This window comes from Engraulis encrasicolus, chromosome 7 (assembly GCF_034702125.1).
Source record: "Engraulis encrasicolus isolate BLACKSEA-1 chromosome 7, IST_EnEncr_1.0, whole genome shotgun sequence".
Lineage (NCBI taxonomy): Eukaryota > Metazoa > Chordata > Actinopteri > Clupeiformes > Engraulidae > Engraulis > Engraulis encrasicolus.
The window spans coordinates 56,589,960-56,610,440 of record NC_085863.1 but is presented as its reverse complement, the minus strand read 5'-3'; the positions used below and the strand labels follow the sequence as shown (position 1 = coordinate 56,610,440).

At 42.6% G+C, this 20,481-nt stretch overlaps 1 protein-coding gene across 1 annotated transcript in view; it reads left to right on the top strand.

Moving 5' to 3' along the window:
* Positions 1–3,468: 3,468 nt before the first annotated feature.
* Positions 3,469–20,481, top strand: part of zswim7 (zinc finger, SWIM-type containing 7) — a 28,817-nt gene continuing 11,804 nt past the window's right edge. The window contains exons 1-3 of the mRNA XM_063202669.1: positions 3,469–3,812; positions 4,599–4,620; positions 7,715–7,817. Coding sequence (XP_063058739.1) covers positions 3,737–3,812; positions 4,599–4,620; positions 7,715–7,817 — 201 coding nt within the window. The 5' untranslated portion in view covers positions 3,469–3,736. The remainder of the gene's footprint in view (positions 3,813–4,598; positions 4,621–7,714; positions 7,818–20,481) is intronic.

Here is a 20,481-nt window from a genome sequence, read left to right as displayed (position 1 = left end):
CTTGGTCCTGCTCCAACCAAAATCTTGCTTTTGATTATTTTCAGTTTAGATTATTATTATTTTCAGTTGTTGCCCTCTGGCAGGCGCTACAAGGCATTACCAGCCAGAACCAATAGGATGAAGAACAGCTTCTTCCCCAAAGCTGTTACAACAATGAACTCACTTACTGTTCATCATCTATAAAGGACTGTGCACCTTGTAGGGAAGCTCAAATCTAAGTATACTTTGTATAATGACAATAAAGGCTTTCTATTATTTTCTATTTCTTTTAGTCCTACTTGTGATTTTAAGGCTATTCCGATGCCAATGCCGCAAGGCCTATGCAGATTTGGGCTCATTTTACGGTTAAATGTCAGACTGGTGCAATGAAATCATTTTATCTCACTTTCCAAGTAAATGGAGAGTTGTTTTGCACATAAACACGGATCAATGGTAAACCACAATGCTAATAATAAAAAGAGAGCTTCTATACTCCACTCCATTACATACTGCATCTTAAAGGCAGACAGACAATACATGCCGACATTAACAACATTTTTAGATAATACACTTATTAATGGGTTTACTGTTACAGTCCATCCTCGATAAAGAGGTACAACATGTGTAGAACATGTGTAGCAATATCAATGTTGTACTTCTTATTTATTTTTTATTTTGTGCCAAATCCACATTTTGCACAGAATAACACAATAGCATTACACATGACACAGATTGTACCAATGCATGTGAACAGCAACACCGAAAAATAAAATGCTTCTGTATATGAACTGTATATATAGCCTACTGTGCAGTATATATATATATAACTGTATATGACTTGTTTAATGGAATTCCATATATCATAGAATAGATCACAAAGAACTTCTCACAATTAGGAATAGTATAACTGCACTGGCAAATTACATCCTACTGATTGATTGATACTTTTATTTCATATTATTTTTGAAAATAGCTGCACATTATACAGTACAATTTTCCTGCATACATCTGTCAGCTTGAAATCCATACATGCACACTGTATACATACCTTTGTATGGAAATGTCGGACTCCTGTCAAAAGTTTCTGTTATATTTGATATTTGTTTTTGGAGAAATTACCAGAATTACATTGACCGCATCCCAAACCTCTCTAAACTCAAAGAGCAAATCAAGAGGAGAGAACAAAGATTTACTGCAAAATCGTCTCGACAAATCACATTGAATTCCTGATACAGCAACTGGCATTGAAAGACTACAAAAGAAATGCACTCCCTGATTTATCCTGGCTTCTAAAAGGGTGTGGCATGTTATTGCATCCTCTGTCTCTGTCTTGCTCTCTGTCTTTCTCTCTCTCTCTCTCTCTCTCTCTCTCTCTCTCTCTCTCTCTCTCTCTCTCTCTCTCTCTCTCTCTCTCTCTCTCTCTTTCTCTCTCTCCCTGTGCATGGAAAGAGAGAGGAGGAAGATAGAGAGAGATAAAGAGAGTGGACTGGGCACTTAAGTATCCATAGCAGCCCGGAGAGCTGATGGGAAATTGACTTTGGAGGATACCATCACGCTGCTGGAGAAATGATTCAGCAGTAGTTACAGACACGTGTGACTTCACATTGTCTTACATCAGGTTACTATTTGGGGCTGCCCCCTTGCTTGAATGATGAATAAATGCAATTTCGTTGTGTGCAGTGAGCACTGTGGAGGGCTGTGTCACAATGACAATGTCTTCCAGGTGGGCTTTCACTGTCACTTCACCAGATTGGCTAGTGGAGACATCCTTACTAACAGTGTTAATGTAGCCTTTTGAAATAAAAGCAACAATAGTTTTTTTCCCATTCTGCTATGGATGTTAACTTCTTTACTGTTTTAAGAACATAGTCCAGCAACGTTTCTTCATCATTATGGCAGGTTAAATGAACATGGATATGAATATCAGGGCCAATGCATAAGCAAACTATGCAATGGCTTAGGGCCCCCATGCCTCCAGGGCCCCCTGTGGGTAGCAAAGTTCCAGGAAGAAATGAACTCTCCACCATTTGGCCTAGTCATACACTTCTTTCTCATGCACCACTTAGTGCCACAATGGAAACACGAGCCATATATATCGGGGTACATGGTGGGTACAACATAATTTTTCATGTACCACTGTTAATTGTAAAAACCCTACATTAAACATAGAATGTAATGAAGATAAATAATTTTGAAGCAAAACTAAGATATGATATCCTGTCCTGATACATTTCTGTTCGAGAAATTTTGCTGCAAGAAGTTCAGTGTATGATGGTTACACAATCTACAGACAGCCTACCTAGCTCCCTAGCTCCTACCCCTCACTCGTGCAAGTAGGTTAAAGGAAGCTTATGGAGCATCTAATGCTGAGGTGGGGGGGCTTGCTTAGGGCCCCATGAATATGAACAGAAAGGTACAAACCTGAAAGCATCAAAAGCAGGTCTGGAGTCATCTAAGTGTGGGCCTCCATAAACCTTTGAAACTACTATTTCAAGTTTTATATGCTTCAGAAGCTTGAGTTGAGATAATTTTTAAGTTTTATTTAGGCATTCAACAGATGTTTTTTTGCAGGTGTCATTAAAACCGGCTAAGTGGCATACAGTGCATGGCATACCGTGCATCTCAGCAGGCCACCATGCAGAGTAGGCTATATATAATGTAATGTTCTACCTCTGGCTGTTCTGTGCCCCTGATTACACACACACACACACACACACACACACACACACACACACACACACACACACACACACACACACACACACACACACACACACACACACACACACACTTTTACAATGCTTATTTTAGCCTACTAAAATCAAAATTCCACCGGTGGTCAAGGCCTTGACGTTTTTTTTTAAGTTAACCATTTTTTAAGAAATAAAGTAACCTTCTCTTTGACTTAATAACATTTCCTTACAAAAAAAACTTTCCATGGTGGTGCAGTGGTAGCCTGGTCCTGACCATCCCATAATACTACCATTTCATTTGGCGGAAGTACGTAGGATGGCTCGCGAGGCTAGTGCAGTGGCAGAATAACCCACCAGATCACATGCACTGTACTGCGGGAGTGGGACACCTGCATTATGGGGTCCCAGGTTCGAGTCCGGCCTGGGTGATTTCCCAACCCACCCCCATCCCTCTTGCCTGGCTCTTGTCCGACCAGTAGTTCCGCGCGCATCTTCGTGAGCTCCACTGCCCCTCCCTCCTCCTCTTTTTCTATTTATTATTATTATTATTATTATTATTATATTATTATATTATATTATTATTATAATATATATATATTATATATATATATAATATTATATTATTATTATATTATTATTAAGCCTAATTCATTCATTCATTCATTCATTCGTTAATTCATTCCTTGTCTTGCTTTCCATCATTTTAAAATCTCGGAAATTTCCAATCCCATTTTTGTATCGTGCATTATTTTCATACAATCGAAAACGCGTTTAGAGCCTAAACGGACACCGTACTGTTGTCAAACTGGGCGAGGGAAATCTCAACATCTGTGAAGTAGCCTAAAAGTGTGTCCACACAGCTCTTTTAGGTCTTCCCTAAACAATCTGTGGTGCGTCTTCCTTCAATGCAATATTCGGTGACTTTTGCGATCGGAGAAGGGCTAAAGCTGTTCAATGCAGGTTTCAAGACGAGTTGAATCCTGTCAACTATAAAGTCAACGAAAAAGCCTGCAACAATAATAACGTTCCCTAACGTCAGCTAACAACAACAGTCACCGCTTATCATGTCGTCAATTCTTCCTTGCGTGGCAGAACAATTGCTAAAGGACATTCAAAAAAGTTACAAGGAAGGTTCTGAGCGTAAGTCTAAATATTCTTGTGTTTCTTTTCACTATTTGGTTGTATGCTTGGGGCGCGTAACATGAACAAACACCGGTAGGCTACATCACACGGCATTACGGAGTTGTAAAGTCGTAGAGCCAATGGCAGTGCTTGTTATTGACATTGCGAGTAGTAAACAGTCAAGTCAAATTTAATGCAGAAAGATTTGGCTATTGTAGTTCTAGCCGCGTGAGTCTCTGTTTTGAGTAGTTTCAGTAAAAAACGTCATACAAATATTTGCAAAACAATGAATGACCACTATGGGGAGCCACTTGCATACGGGGTGTGAAAGACTATTTGGGGCCCCGTATCAAGTCGCGACTCCAGATGAGAAACACAGCAATCTGTCAAAACTAAATGCTATCAATCTAAATTAAGAGTGATACAACTTACGTTTCGACCTATCACCATTGATTTTAACATCTGCAGTCGCCAGTTGGTAGGAATCCAGATAATGTCACACTGGTGGTAGGCGAACTTATTCCTTCCCAATCATGGCTCTTCCGTAGTCTAAATGCCATATCCTATGCCCACGGGCGCTGACAGCTTTGGCTGGGCCCAGGACAAAGTAATCTGAAAGGGCCCCCCACCCAATGTAATGAGGGCCCAATTATGGGCCCCCCATATCCATGGGCCCGGGACAACTGACCCCTTTGTCCTCCTCTGTCGGCTTCCCTGCCTAGTATGCAACACTTGTCTTGCATCTGACTGTGTAGTAGTAGAGACTTAATATTTTATCGTGTGTATATTTTTCCCCTTTTCTAGTGCCGGACGATTTGCTTATTGCGTGAGTATGACTTTTTCCCCCAACTTTTTTCCCATTTGTTCCCAAGAGTCCATGATGTGCTTTGTTGCTAATTTGTAGGCCTATATCCACAGGTTTAGAATAGTTGCCAGGTCTCTGTCTCTGTCTGTCTCTCTCTCTCACCCACTGACTCACTCACACACACACACACACACACACACACACACACACACACACACACACACACACACACACACACACACACACACACACACACACACACACACACACACACACACACACACACACACAAGCTCACAAACACACTCTATTCTTCCATCACAACAATTGCAGTTTATAGGTGTGGGATGCTGCTTGGAATACCATGCCAACTCGCGTCATGGAAATCCCAAAATATGGTTTACACTTTACAAGGACTGGCCTTGAGGTTTTTTGGGTGCTTCTGGCCTATAGTCATAGGTGACTGTTGAGTCATTTCCTGCATCAAATACTGTGGTTTTGTCTATCTGTGCACAACTTAATCATTTTCTTATTACAGTAGCACCTCTGCAGTGGCGTTTTATAACTATAACGATTAAACTATTTTTTTAATGGCATAGTCATATAGCCCATACTGGGCAGTCATGGGTGAGCGGTTAGGGCGTCAGACTTGCATCCCAGAGGTTGCCGGTTCGACTCCCGACCCGCCAGGTTGGTGGGGGGCGTAATCAACCAGTGCTCTCCCCCATCCTCCTCCATGACTGAGGTACCCTGAGCATGGTACCGTCCCACCGCACTGCTCCCCATGGGGCGCCACTGAGGGCTGCCCCCTTGCACGGGTGAGGCATAAATGCAATTTCGTTGTGTGCAGTGTGCAGTCTTCACTTGTGTGCTGTGTCACAATGACAATGGGAGTTGGAGTTTCCCAATGGGCTTTCACTTTCACGCTTTCACTTTCGCTTTCATGGGCTAGCAGTTAAGAAGTTGGGCTTGCGGTTGTTAAGTGGCATATTGCCATCAGGAACCGTACCGGGGTTTCATGTCCAATGGGGATCCAGGTTCGAGTCAGGCCTGGGTCATTTAGTCAACCCTTCCCTATCTCTCTCCCTCCACCACTCTCTTCCTGTCATGATCTTTACTGTCATATCCACAACAAAGACATAAAGCCCATACAATATTTAAAAATGCTGATTTGACTCTCACCAAGGCCAGGTGGGTGGAGTAGTGAATGGCCATCGTCCCTCCTATCGTGACTGAGGTACCTTTGCCTGAGCACACAGCCTGTTTTCCTTAGTGATGTCATTAAGGGGCTAGTGTGACGGAGGTGTTCCTGCACAGTTCGTCCCCCTCGTCACCTTGTCAACTACATTGGTTCGGCAATGGGAGTCACAGTACGAGGGTCGGTCCGATAGCCCAACGCTTCCGCACTGTATTGAGGCTTCAGGAGGGAGGTTTACTAACATTCCATGCCGAACTCTGCTAGTTGGCCTCCGTTAAACTAGTGCCATGCTGATAGTCCTGGCCCACTAACCCTATGCCCGCAGACCAGTTGTTGTAACAACAGCTAAACGGCTGATCTACTAGGAGCAGGACCATATTAGCACAGACAAATAGAGACAAAAAAGTAAATTTCAACCAGATTTTTATGCCCCCACTTTTTAAAAAAATCCTTTTCTGTGAGCTTTTGGCCCGGTTTAATGGACTCTCAGCTCAGACCGGCTGTGTTCATATTTTCTGGGATTCTAGCCCCCATAGGCCAAACTCTGACCATTTTCAAATAGGATAGTCGGTGAATCCTCAGCAGTTTACTCTACTCTAGGCATGTATCAAAACAGATAGAAAGCAATAGGTAACACTTTATAATGAAAGTGATGGGTGAAGCAGAAACACATTTCTGTTGTGTGCACAGTGACACATTACATCTACGTAATGATTCATTCCACAGTAAATCTTACAGATGACTTACAAAGACACACGTGACTTTCTCTGATTAATCAGTGGAGATTTCCACAGTCATAATCATTAACGAGTAGTTTTTGCCCACATCTCTGAGTCATGATGATAAACCTACACCAAAAGTCATTTACTTTTATGCGCTTCTGTGGTTGCTTGACATTTTGTTACTATTTCTTACATTTGTGGCATAGCAGAGAGGAGAATTAAATGGTCTCTCAAGCATGCTGTACATCTGATGTTTTCAATCTGAATGAATGTGTGTTCAGTCATGGTCCTGTTCAGTGTATTGGGATTGGGGTGTGCTCAGAACACAGAGGTGTTTCAGTTAAGTGCAAATGTGCATGCTTAGGGCCATTGTTTATTCATGTGTACAAAAACAAATAAACAAAAAAATCTGTTACCAACCACTTGTTGCTTGCCTCTGGTCACCAGAGGTATCAAAAGTAAAAGTAAAAGTAAAAGTAATAAAAAAAGGAACACAGTTCCCTTCCAACAGAAGCAACTCATCTCAGTAACCAAAAGATTTATTTAAAAAAAAAAAAAGAAAAAAAAAGAAGGGCAGTCATGGGTGAGCGGTTAGGGCGTCAGACTTGCATCCCAGAGGTTGCCTGTTCGACTCCCGACCCGCCAGGTTGGTGGGGGGAGTAATCAACCAGTGCTCTCCCCCATCCTCCTCCATGACTGAGGTACCCTGAGCATGGTACCGTCCCACCGCACTGCTCCCCATGGGGCGCCACTGAGGGCTGCCCCCTTGCACGGGTGAGGCATAAATGCAATTTCGTTGTGTGCAGTGTGCAGTGTTCACTTGTGTGCTGTGGAGTGCTGTGTCACAATGACAATGGGAGTTGGAGTTTCCCAATGGCCTTTCACTTTTTCACTTCACTAGACCTGTGTGCTTGTCTTATGATCAACTGACTGTGCTGGTTGGATCCAATTTGTGGTGGGTTGTTGTTAGGTTCTTATTGTTTTTCAGTAACAACACAGTGTATCAACCTCATTAGACACAATGGAGTAAATGTTGTAACAGCTACTGTATGTAATATCATGTGCTAGTGCTGTACTTACACCCTGATTTACTTTTACTTTTGATACCTCTGTTGGCGACTTTATTTTTAAGTTGTCCATAGATGACATTTTAGCGAAGGTGAGAGAAACCTTTTTTTCTGGTGTTGTGTTTTAGGTTGCAATATGTGTTTGGCTCGAGTGCCATCCAGGCTCTGGACCTTGTGGACCGTCGCAGTGTGACCTGTGTGTCATCTCCCAGTGGGAGGAGATTATTTCGGGTAAGTTTACAGCTTGTTGGGGGGCGTTGTGATGTAGCATACCAAACTCCCGGCATATAAGCTTGCATGCCCATGGGGACCCAGGTTCCAGTCTGGCCTGGGTCATGTCCCAGCCCTGCCCCATCTCTCCCTCCCAGTGTTCCAGTCATACTCTCGATTGTCCTATCATCAATAAAGACAGCTTCTCTGGAAAAGACGTAAACACGTAAATATACACTCATATGCGTCACAGTACACACACATACAGTAAACATACAGCAAGAGGGATATTCCACAGGGAACGCAGTAATCAATCTCCCACAGACCATGACTACAGACTATATCAAACTCCCTGCTTTTGGGGTTGAGAGAAGTTCCTATTCAATCAGTAAATGTGCTATATGAATATTTTTGATCGATTGATTATCATACATAAATGTCATTCAATGTGATTAAGAATAGGGAAAAGAGAAGAAAAAAACTGTATTGTGTTATAGATAGTGTGTAATTAACTAACTATCACCAAAGGCACATGAGAATAAAGCTGTTTTTAACTTTTTAAACAAGATACTGTTGGGCCAGTTCTAATTTGGACAGGGAGTTGGTTCCAGCATTTTGCAGCATAATGACTAAATGTCATTTTACCCTGTTTAGACCTGACCCGAGGCACAACCAGTAGAGGAGATTCAGAAAACCCAAGACATCTATTAGCGTGATATTGCTCAAGCTTATTTACAATATATTTAGGGCGTAAGCTATCAGCTATTATAAACTATCAAAAGAGTTTTAAACTCAATTCTAAATCTCACTGGAAGCCAGTGCAATGGCCTAAGTACTGGAGTGATGTGGTCCCTTCTTTGTTTTAGTCAGAATTCTTGCTGCAGCATTTTGGATTAGTTGCACCTGCCTCAGTGACCTTTGGGGGAGACCTATAAGTAGGGTATTGCTATAGTCAACTTTACAGGTAATAAAAGCATGCATTAACCTCTCACAATCCTGTTTACATACAAAATCCTTAAAGGGGTATGCCACTATTTTGGGGCTTAATACAGTTAAAATCGTTGGCTGGGGTTTATAAAGGTGGTTAAGTGTCTTACTTTTCATGTCAAGCGTCGTCTTGCTTTAAGACAAGTTAAAAGAGGGAATATGTCGCTAAGCTAGTGAAAGTCAATGTATCCGTGTAGCATTGTATCATGCTACACGGATCCATTGACTTTCACTAGCTTAGCGACATTCTCCCTCTTTTAACTTGTCTTAAAGCAAGACAACGGCTTACATGAAAAACAAGACAGTTTACCACCTTTATAAACCCTGGCCAACGATTTTAACTGTATTAAGCCCCAAAATAGTGGCATATTCCTTTAATTTTAGCAATGTTCCCAAGGTGCCAAAACTGAGATTACTGTCCAACATCACACCAAGGTTTTTGACACAAGACTTAGTTTTAAGTGATTTGGATTCCAAGTAAGCACATATATTCTGTCTTCCATCTTCAACACCAAAATCAATTATTTCAGTCTTGTCTGTTTAACAAGTTGAAAGAAGTTCTGCTGCATCGAGCTATTAATATTTTCAAGACATAGGCATAATGACTCAACAGGACTACAGTCATTTGGAGTAACGGCAATGTAAATTTGAGTGTCATCAGCATAGCTGTGATACTCTTTTAAGATTTGACCAAGAGGTAGCATGTACAAGTTAAACAAAAGAGGTCCCAGAATCGAGTCGACCCCTGAGGCACCCCATACTTCATGGTGTCATGGGTATCAATAAAACAAAGTAATTTCTAGCAACCGGGTAAATGTGTTTCACTACAGACATGACCTTGATAGAGGGAGTTAAAGTTAAAATTTTGCTTATTAACGTTTGCACATTTGACCAGAAAATGCAAATTAAAGTTAAAATTAGTTTTTCACACTTGTGAGTTGCGACTGGCTTGTCTGCATTCTCGGGTGTTTATAAAGAGTGTATGGACCGTTATCAGACCGCACCATCTTTGCTCTCAATACTTAGCTGATGTAAAGGGAAATGACTGTCAAGCACAAGTCTGGTAATTTTATTTGATTCATGTTTGAACCCTTTCCCTGACATGATGGAGGGTCTTTATTGGTTACCCAATAATGTCAAATGATCTTTAATGATGCTAATCTGTGAAGGCACATGGATAAATATTGCCTGACTTAATATTGAGTAAGCAAGAGGGTTTAAGCCACAGTTTGGATGAAAATTGTTTAGATGTGGAGCAAAAGCCATGATGATAGCCGAGCTGTGGAACCAATGGTTGGTGGTCAAACCAATTCAAACTGTTTAACTAATAAGCCAGCATAGCTGTGTCTTTACTGGGCTAAACCTTCCCCAACAACTCACTACACTGATTCAAACAGAGAAAACCTGATACACACAGGTTAGGTAGACCGTTGTGACTGATTGAAGGACATATTTTGTGTCCTTTTGGGTGATTTTCAATGTTGCGGTGGTAGACCAACCAGGCAGGAAAAAATATATTCTGCCACTATGGGGGTGCATTTTGTTTACTAGGCTACCATTATTTAGGGATCAAAGAAAATGCGTGCTTGGTCGACTAGCTAAAAGAAAGACAAAACAAGTCTGCAACATCAACATAGACACAAAGCAGCCACGCCACTTATTTATAGAGATGGTATTTCAGTTGAGGTTTCATTTTAATTCATGTTACAAGCATTTTTTCATGGCAGGTGTGGCCAGGTGCACGGTTGGAAATTAAAAACCCTCAGCAAAAATAAATGTCAGCACACCCTGTTGTTAGTACGCGGCCATTTAAAGTCATCCCATCTGTGCCCCTCCTCGTTGCATCCTTAAAGTTGGCCTGAGTTAGTTTTGGTGATTTCAGCAACCGGAATATACAGATTCAATTATATTATGCAATGATTCAACCAAGGACTGTATTCATTTCAAATGAAAGAATTGTCCCTCAGAGAAAGGGTGATCTTTCCATAAAACTTCAATGTTTTCTTTCCAATTCTGCCCAGGTATGCGTATAGGGCTTTTTTATTTCTTCGCTTCTGCCTGTTACTAATTCTTGCTTTCAAACTCTACCTCCACTGTTGGTCAGAGTTATTCCATTTCTCTGACCACTGTGTCTTTCCTGAATAGTGGACATGCATGGGGCTACATGAGACAGCCTGTCCCTGGTCAAGCATGGCTGACCCACAGTGCTGTTATGTTGCTGTTTAGTGTCAGCATATCACCAGAGTCAGCATATCACCCTTCAGTAACAGTACGCTTCTACTGTACATAGAAAACATGTGGTTTCCTGTATCCCCTCCCCCCCCCCCCCCGTCCTGCCTCTGCTGCTGCTGATGATGATGATGATGATGCTTTGTCTGGGTGTCTGTCTAGTTCTCGTGTGAGCAGAGGTGGTAGTAACAGGCACACAGTGTTGCATCAGAAGTGGTGGCAGATGTAGTGGTGGAGATGGCTTTTTGTTGACCTTCCATGCAGATGGGATCACTATTTGCTGAAAAAGCTCAACTACATCATGACAATATTGCTGTGACAGTAGGAGTTAACTGATCAAGGGTATGCAATTTCTTGATCTGTCCTTGATGAAAAAAACACAATAGAGCAGTCATAAGTTACTGATAAAACAAACAGAGAACCAAGAAAAAGATATATCAGACAGGCATATAGATCACATGCCATGCAACTTATCTTATCATGCATAACCATAAAAGCTGTCCACAATGGCATCTGATCAACACAGTGCACACATGATGTTTCTTATCTTCTTTGAAGTGATTTATTGTCTCTATAGGACTAGATAATGGCCTCGAAAGGGCTTCAGCAAGACGGCGTGATGGCAGTTGGCATTTACATTTGTGCCCGGCTCTTTTCATGTTACAGAGAGCGAGGCAGTTTCCTCTTAAGTGCCCTTCCTATTACCTTTAATGGCCCTGTTTTGTTGACGTCCTGGTGGTGGTTTCAGACGTCTAGACTTGGTGTGGCTCACTGGATGGACTCAGTGCCACATCATGAAGCGGGCGAGAATGAACCACTTTTGGTTTAAAAAGGAACACGGTGTCATGATCCTGCTGTATTGTCGTAAGTTTATGGGCAAGATTTATCAGGGAGGGTTTTCATTCTCTCTGTTTTTTTTGTTTTTTTTTCGTTGGCCTGATTTTTATTCCCTCTCTCTCTGGTCTGAGTCATGATGTGATGTCAGATTTAGTCTCCTGGTGAGCGTCTACTGCCCACTGCTTCTCCTCGCCCTGGCCTTAACCTCATGTTGACATTGAGGATGCTTTAGGATGCTATTTCACTGGCAATTCCAACTTCACATCCATCAAACACATTTATTTGTTTTTCCCCTTACTTTTCTGCTTAAAGATTTTTTTTTTAACATTTGAAGGAGTTGGATTAATGTAGTGAATTAAGCCCAAGCTTAAATCTGGGGTATTTCTTGGGTATTATGACACTCCAGTGCTGCAGTTTTGCCCAGCGGCACACACAGTAGTTATCATCAGCACTAACGTTTTAAAACAGCAACTTAAATCTTTGTTATGCCCACACATTGTAAATACAGTATACGTAAGCCTTTAGTTTGTAGATACTGAAGGTATGCAGCGCTCCCAGTGCTGGAATTCTATCCAAAATCACATACCTGTAGCAGTCATTGTAGGTCACATGTTATAAAGAACCTTTTATGTGTGAGTTTACCAGCAGTTTAATGACAATTTTTTTTTCCCACACACGTTGTACATAGAAACCTTTACTTTGAAGATATGTAGAGTTTGCTTCAGAGTGGTCTTTCAGAGGTAGTTCAGCGTTTGCGCATTCTGCTGACCAAACCAAGACTCTCTCCTGGGAATGGCCTTCATTAATATGTCATTTCAGATGTCACGCTGTGTCAAGATCAACCTGCTCAATAAGATACTTGCCTTTGGGCCTTGTCCAAATCCAATTGTCACAGTGCTCACTGATGCTCACAGCCCCTGTCCTGTCCACAGGTAGCCTACATCTCCTACTCTGCCTGTGAATAGTTTGGTAGGTAGTGTACATCTCTGACTGGAGAAACAGAGAGTGACGAAGGTCTCTGCCCACTAAAATTAAACACTCTTGTTTCTTCTCACTCACTCACTCACTCACTCACTCACTCACTCACTCACTCACTCACTCACTCACTCACTCACTCACTCACTCACTCACTCACTCACTCACTCACTCACTCACTCACTCACTCACTCACTCACTCACTCACTCACTCACTCACTCTGTTTAGAAGGAAGTATACAATGCTTACACTATCTGAGATTGCTCATACAATGACAATGCATTTGTCTGGACGACCCTTGAATGAGAAGACAGGCTGAAGAGGAATAATATACAGCATGTTTATAAGGACTGGATCTCTTGGGCCTTGCTATAAATAAAGTAGAATGTAAAAGGGAACTGAACGCGGCATGTTCAATGAACAAGACAACATGAATTCCAGAGTCTTTTTTTGTTTTGCTTTTTTTGAAAACCTAAATGTGCTAGAAGCTCTAATATCTCCAACCCATGCAGTGGATGATGCACAGTGACAGCCAGTGACAGGAAAATGAAAAAGCAGATAAATCAGGGTATATAAGGGTCATTTCATGTGAAATCAGACACTTTGGGACCCGACCGACCCGGATTTCAATCATACTTGGTGTGCCTTTTTAATAGCAAGGTAGCACCCCAGAACTGCATTGGTTTGAATCTGACACTAATATTAAGGGAGAAACAGACTAGGAAAGGTTCACATGTGAGGGTAGGACACTATACATTCAGCCTTGAATATATCAGTCAGTGTTAGTCACAAAAAGATGCCTGTGGTGTTGTTTGAAAGCTCTTTTCTGGCTCTACATATTACACAATCAGCTTGGAATACAACAACTCTCAGAATATGAATTATGATAAATGGAAAAATTAAAAATTGAACATCTAAAAAAGCTATATTTTAAAATGGCCAGTTCCTTGTCCAAACGTAGCCGGCAAGTCATGATTCAGATTCAAACCAATGCAGTTCTGGGGTGCTACCTTGCTACTAAAAAGGCACACCAAGTATGATTGACATCCGGGTCGGTCGGGTCCCAAAGTGTCTGATTTCACGTGAAATGACCCATAAATGCGATTGCTGAGAATGAGCCTCCTAGGACTCCAGGAAGGGGGATAAAGGCTTCTGTCCAATTCTGAACACGTCTGCATTTTGCATGGACACACAAGACACCAAGACAATATTAGGGGGCACGGAAAAAATCTTTTGTGGCGATTCTGAAAATTCCTGAAAAAAAGTTTCTAGGTCAAATCGTTGTCTGTAACCCCCTGGTCTCTGCCTGAGTTTGTCACCTGAGAGTGGGAACCTGTGGTGTTGATGAGGTGATGTTTGAGTGATCTTCACTCCAGCCCCTGGATGCTGGCATGGTGTCTCAATCCCCCAGAAGCTCGTTTAGTTCCGCTGTCTCGCACCCGGTGACACTAATGAGAGTCCTGGCCTTTGCCTGCTCCATAGATAATGCAAATCCGCCTTTGTCACAGTGACTGGCTCTGTCACACCCACAACCACACCACCTGAGATTAACTTCTAGCGCTGTTATGTCTCAGTGTTGTGTTGAGGTCCGTGTTCAACTGCAGTTGTGTGATGGATAGCTGCTGCTTTGAATTAACCCAGAATGCTAAAAAAGCTAACTTTCAGCCTAAGGTGAAAGTTTAGCGGCTTTCATTGTAGTTAGCTGTACTTGCAGACCAGTGCTAGTGTTATACAGAATGCAGAATGTTATACATTATGCAGAATGCAAAATGCCGTTAAATTAAACAGTGTTTTGCATTGCCTTTAAAAGTTTAAATTTGAAGTTCAGTTTGTTTATATCGGGATTTTTTTTAGTTTATTCAGTTTTTTTTCAAGATTCAAGATTCAAGATTAGTTTATTACGTCTTATTATAGGTTTGAAGCCTATAAAGAGTAAAAAAGATTTAAAAAATAAAAATAAAAAAAAGGGGGGGGGGTGGAAAAAAGTGCAAAGAAAGTGCCTTCAGCATGAATTCAGTAATCTAACTGCTTGGTGGAAGAAACTACTTTGGAGTCTGGTGGTGTGAGACTTCAGGCTTCTGTACCGTTTCCCAGATGGTAATATAGTAAACAGTTCATGGTTGGGGTGACTAGGATCAGCCAAGATCTTTTTTGCCTTCCTGATGCTCCTTCCCTCGAACAGCTCCAGTATGGAGGGTAAGTCACAGCCGCATATGTACTGAGCTGTACGCACAACCCTCTGAAGAGCTCTCCTGTTGGCTTGAGAGCAGTTCCCATACCATGCAATAATGGTCCCTGTCAGAATGCTCTCAATGGTGCCTCTATAAAACGACCTCAGGATCTTGGGTCTCATCCCAAACTTTCTCAATCGTCTGAGGTGGTACAGACGTTGCTGGCTTTTTTTAACAATGCGCTGTGTGTGACTGTCCCAGGTGAGGTCCTCTTAGATGGAAACGCCAAGGAATTTAAAGTCTCTCACCCTCTCCACTGTCTCACCGTTGATGTTAATGGTTTCAAACTGGTGTTCTTTCCTCCTGAAGTCAACTATTAATTATTTTGTCTTGGACACGTTCAGAGACAAGTTGTTTCCTCTACACCACTCCAGTTTATTTATATTTGGGAAATTCATGTTTTATATTTGGGAAATTAATTCCCCAAAGTACTTGTTGCATCACAATGTTGACACGTCTGTCTCACAACACTTCCCTGTTTTTGTTTTAGTCACTCATTGGTGTCTAGATCTACGGTACATACCTAGAACTTGAGGAAAGCAGCAACCTGCTTTTGACCTAGCAGTGAGTAGTAGTAATATAGTAATATCAATGAGTAATAAGGATCCTTACTCTAGTACCTGATTTTGTATGGTAGCACAGCACTATTTGAGACAGAAGAAGGGTAGCAAATGTTCTATTACCGTAACTGGCTGTTAGTGAGGTTGATCATGACATTGACCATACTCATGTCAGTCATTACAGCCATAAGCCACTGTAAAATCAAAACAAGGAGCCAAATAGTGGGCTTGAAGAGACTGAAATGGGCCATTTTAACTTTATTTGTTTAATTTAAAATTGTGTTTTTCTTTAAATATTGGCCTTTGGTGCTCTTCTTATCTCCTAAGGGTCTTTAATGTATTAGTTAGGGGTTAGTATTAGGTTTAGGGTCATGGATTAGTTAGCCTAAAAACATTGTTGAGCCAATGTTGTTTCTTTATAAGCTCAGGTGTCTATAGTGCAGTATTGTATTGTGCAAAGGGATTTGGGAAGAAGTCTGGAGATTGGGGGAGGCTCTGGGTGATGGGGCCTAGGCGAGTACTGTGTCTGAGATGCCCTATAGCAGAGTCTGGTATATCCATTTCTCAAGTTTAAGTACATCCCTCAGCAACGACAGAAAGAATGTAATTTATGCCTTACATTCCTTTGGCGTAGATGGGATCACCTGCGACATTGCTGTGACATTGCCAAGAAACATGATTCACAGATTAAGATTTGTCTTTTCTATTAATCTAACAACAAGGCTCTGCATGAAAGGGTTAATTATCACTGCATATTACTCCTCTCCTATATAAAAATGATAATAATGAAAAACAAACAGCACACGAATGGAGCTGTGTTTGCCTCTTCAACACTGCTTGCAATTTGCATATTTGCACAAGAATTAACCACCTGGTTAAATTCTCAAATGGCAGACCAGTAAACACACAGCACTATTGGCTATTTCACCAGCACAATACCGTCTCAGTGGCTAGGCACCTTCTTTCTCCTTTTCCCTATACGTTACGATGGTGGAGTTTTATGCTTTCCTGTCTGTGGAACTTGCAAATGGCAAATGGGCCTTTGGACGTGTGTCAGTGAAAGCCTTGCATCAGTGGACTGTATGTCAGTGTTTACACTGACCTCATTGAGAGCAGTCGTCAAGGTGACACTACGTCAGTGGAGACTTTCCCTCCATAAAAAGGCAACAAACATGAAATACAGAAACTGCCGATGAGTTGTTAGACTTTTTTTGGACATTTTTAAAAAGGAAGAAACATGTCAACTTTCTATTGTGTGTGAAGGAGTGGAGTTTTGTCAGGTTTGTGTGATGAGGTGTGCTTTACTCCCTGCGTGGACCTTCTTGCTACTTCCTTCCTCTGTTTCTCTTTCTGGTGTCCTCTGGGATGCCACCACTGTTATAGGCAGAGCAGATGGACTAGAGCCGTCCCAGAGAGTTTGCCTTGGCAGCCGTGTGGAGACCTCAGGCATGTTGTTCTTCTTTACCCTGAGGGTTCCCCTTCCAGAAGCCGTCCCCTTTTCCAGCTGGAATTGCTTTGCTTCTGGGACAAGTGATGCCGGAATCTTGTCCCGAAACCCTGAAAGTGTGGAGGAGAGAATCCAATCATGATGTGCATTTCCAGGAAATTCCGGAGTCGTTGTGGGTGTGGGGCCAGCTGTGAACCGTTAGTGGAAAACCGTCAGTCCGTTTGAGAAGAGAACTTGGATCATTGAACAAGCATGACTTTTTTAGCTCTTCGATGGTGACATATGGATTATGTCCTGCCTTGGAACAAGGTAGTCAGATTTGGCCAGTCACTATGCGCGTCCTCTTAACTATTCGGTCCATGATGCAAGTCCATTTTTTGCAAAAACGTAGGCCTACACAACAGAGTCCTATTCAAGGGCCATTGGCTTTCAGTATAGCGGGTTGGAACATGTTCCACTCTTAGTCTGTATCTCCAGCAGCAATAGCTCTTAGGATGATGGATTGGACACAAGTTTGTCTGTAGCGATTTTTGTGGAAGCAATGTCAAGAGGGCTAAAAGGGACTGTTAAAAGTAGGCCAAAATGTCTCCCAAAATGGATGCTTTGTTGCTCCCCTGTCCATATCATACTCACTTCTACTCTCCCTCCTTCGTTCTATCCCAGAATAATTGCTTTGGCTGTGCTAGTCATTCTAGCGAGTGTGTCGAGGGAATAGCCCAGTATTTGCTTTCAGTTCTAATGGCTAGTAGTTACAGTATGCACGAGGGGAGTAGTGCTTCTGAGAGGCTGCAGCCGATGGTCTGAGGGCCCTTAAGTTACTTACTTACCCATCAGTCTTCAATCACTCGGGCATTACTACTAATTACAGGCAGTCTAATGACAAGCCCAGCTGTGAAAATGGAGGGGATGAATGGGGAAAGGGGATGGTGATAATGAGAGTGAGGGTTGGGAGAGAATCACCACTCCTCGCCTCCGCCTCGCTTGAGATTGCATCATGTCTCCGCCAGTAGCCTGGTATCTCATCTATTCTGCACTGCACCTCTTGGTCTGGTGTGAGGCTGGGTACTGACTGAGGACGTTGCCATTACCTTCCCTTTGTCACCCTGTGCCAGCTTGACATACACTTAATTGGTCTTTACTGTGACTCATTCTCGAAGTGTCACTTGGAGACCGAATGGGCTCTGCTTTTTTTCTTAAATAAGATGGGGGGGGGGGGGGGCGGGGGGGGGGGGGGGGGGGGGGGGGGGGGGGGTTGGCTGGGGGAGGGGGCTGGGGTGGTCAGTGTGTCTGGTGGTGGCTATGGGAGGTTTGGTAGGGTGTTAAGGAGTAGTGTGATTTAGGTGACGTGATGTTCCAACTCTGTGAATCAGTCTCCTGTGGGATAATGGAGTGCCTAGTGCTGTTGCACGGGGCATTAGCCTCTCTCACTCCCTGTCTCTCGCTTCCTCGCTCTCTCGCTCCCTCGCTTGCTGTTGATGGCTGATGGCTCATCCATCCCCTCTCCCTCTCCCTCTCTCTCTCAATATATACAGTATATCTATCTCTCTCTCTCTCACTCCCTCTCTCTCTTGCTCTTTCTCCGTCTCTCGACCTCTCTCTCTTGCTCTTCCTCTCTCGCTCCGTTTCTGGCTCCCTCTTTCACTCCCTCTCTGACTGTTGATGACTGACGGCACATCCATTTCCCCTCTCTCTCCCTCTCTTTATGTATCTCTCATTCGCTCTTCTATCTCTCTCTCTCTTCCTTGCTTTCTCTCTTTTTTTCGCTCCTTGCCTCTTTGTCTCCCTCCCTCGTTCCCTACCCCACTCCCTTGCTCTCTTGCTCCCTCGCTCAGTGCTGATAGTTGATGGCTGATGGTCCCCCTCCATCTACAGTAATGTCTCCATGAGTCATCGGTTGAAGGGGTCTGCCATCTGCCTCCCTCGAGAGATTTAAGTCTCCCCCCTGCAAAAATAAAAAAGCACTGAGCCATTGCAGAACTTGTTTGGACATAATTTATGTTTTTCAGTTGATCTTTGATCCCTATTCAGCTATTTTGGGCTCCACGAATAAAGTCACACACAATTAAGTCATAATGTTCTGTATCTGATATGTTTGTGTTGTGTATGCTGTTAGTTAGCCAAGTATACCCATACAGTATTTTCAGCATGGGCCGCTGTTGTTATTTAACATCTGTGGTATTCCTACTTGCTGAAGTGCTTAGGGAATGTGTTTGAGCATGCAGGGCTGTTCTACTCAGATAATGAAAAATGCCAAGAACGTATTCTCTCTTCATTCCTTATCCATCTCAATTCACTGAAGACACGAGTTCAAAACAGCTTTTGGATTATTTACAGAAGCAATTTGCATGAACAATCCTGTTTGATGCCTCTCTATGTTAATATTTCCCTTGCAAATTAACCAGAAAAAAAAGACGATTGAAAAAGACTAACAAGCCAAAATGTTTTGTTGTCCTGCTTCTGCTACTGAACTATCGATCCATCCCCTTTTCTCTCAGTTGATTCAGCAGTTTTTCCATTTGAGACAACACACAGAAGGGTGCAGTGTTAGTTGCTATTTACCTTGCAAATTCACCTCCGTTAATGGATCAAAAAAGGGTTTGATTGACACATATGTGGTCGCCTATGAACATGGCACCTGCTTTACTTCCTCAATCGGCACTTTACTTCCTCAATCGGCGCACACTCGCAAATGTGTGGTTTCAGGTCTGCTTTTGTACTGTGAGCACAGTATGGTGGTGTGTTGTTCTTGTGTGGCTGAGCTGGTCTCTGGCCTGGCCTGCTAAGCTATGACACTATACGCTGTCTGTCCCGGGGCTGTTTGATCAGGCTGTGGGGTTTCTCACGCAGTGAAAGGAAGTGCAGGGAAGAGCCGATGGACTGTAACTACCGTAGGCTTTGCCACACCACCACAGATTCTGCAGAAGTGAAAGCAGCAGACCTTGTGTTATCCATGTTGGCCACAATCAGCTGTTATTCCCTCTGTTAGCAGTGTTGCCAGATTGGGCAGTTTTCATCCCAATCTGGCTGCTTAGGATGGTTGTCTGCGGGTAAAAAGGGCATTTGGGCGGGTTTTTCTGCAGATTCATGGCCATAGGAATCAATACAATTTAGTTGGGCGAGATTAAGTGCCTCCAGGTGGGGTTTGAGCGTGTTTTGGGCTGGAAATCAGTCTCATCTGGCAACCCTGTCTATGCAAACAGGTGGTGGTTGTGGTTTGGAATGCGTCATTTGTAAACCAACTGAAGCAGCTAACAGTTAAACATCACTTCATTTTCTTTCTGTCTGAATCTTTACCCCTGGCCGCCTTTCTCATTCCTCTGTGTTAATGTGACACTAAATGGCCAACCCATAAAATGCTTTCAATGTTGTTTCAGTTGTTCCCCAACTTTTAAAACGGTGTTTGTTTTTCCACCATGAA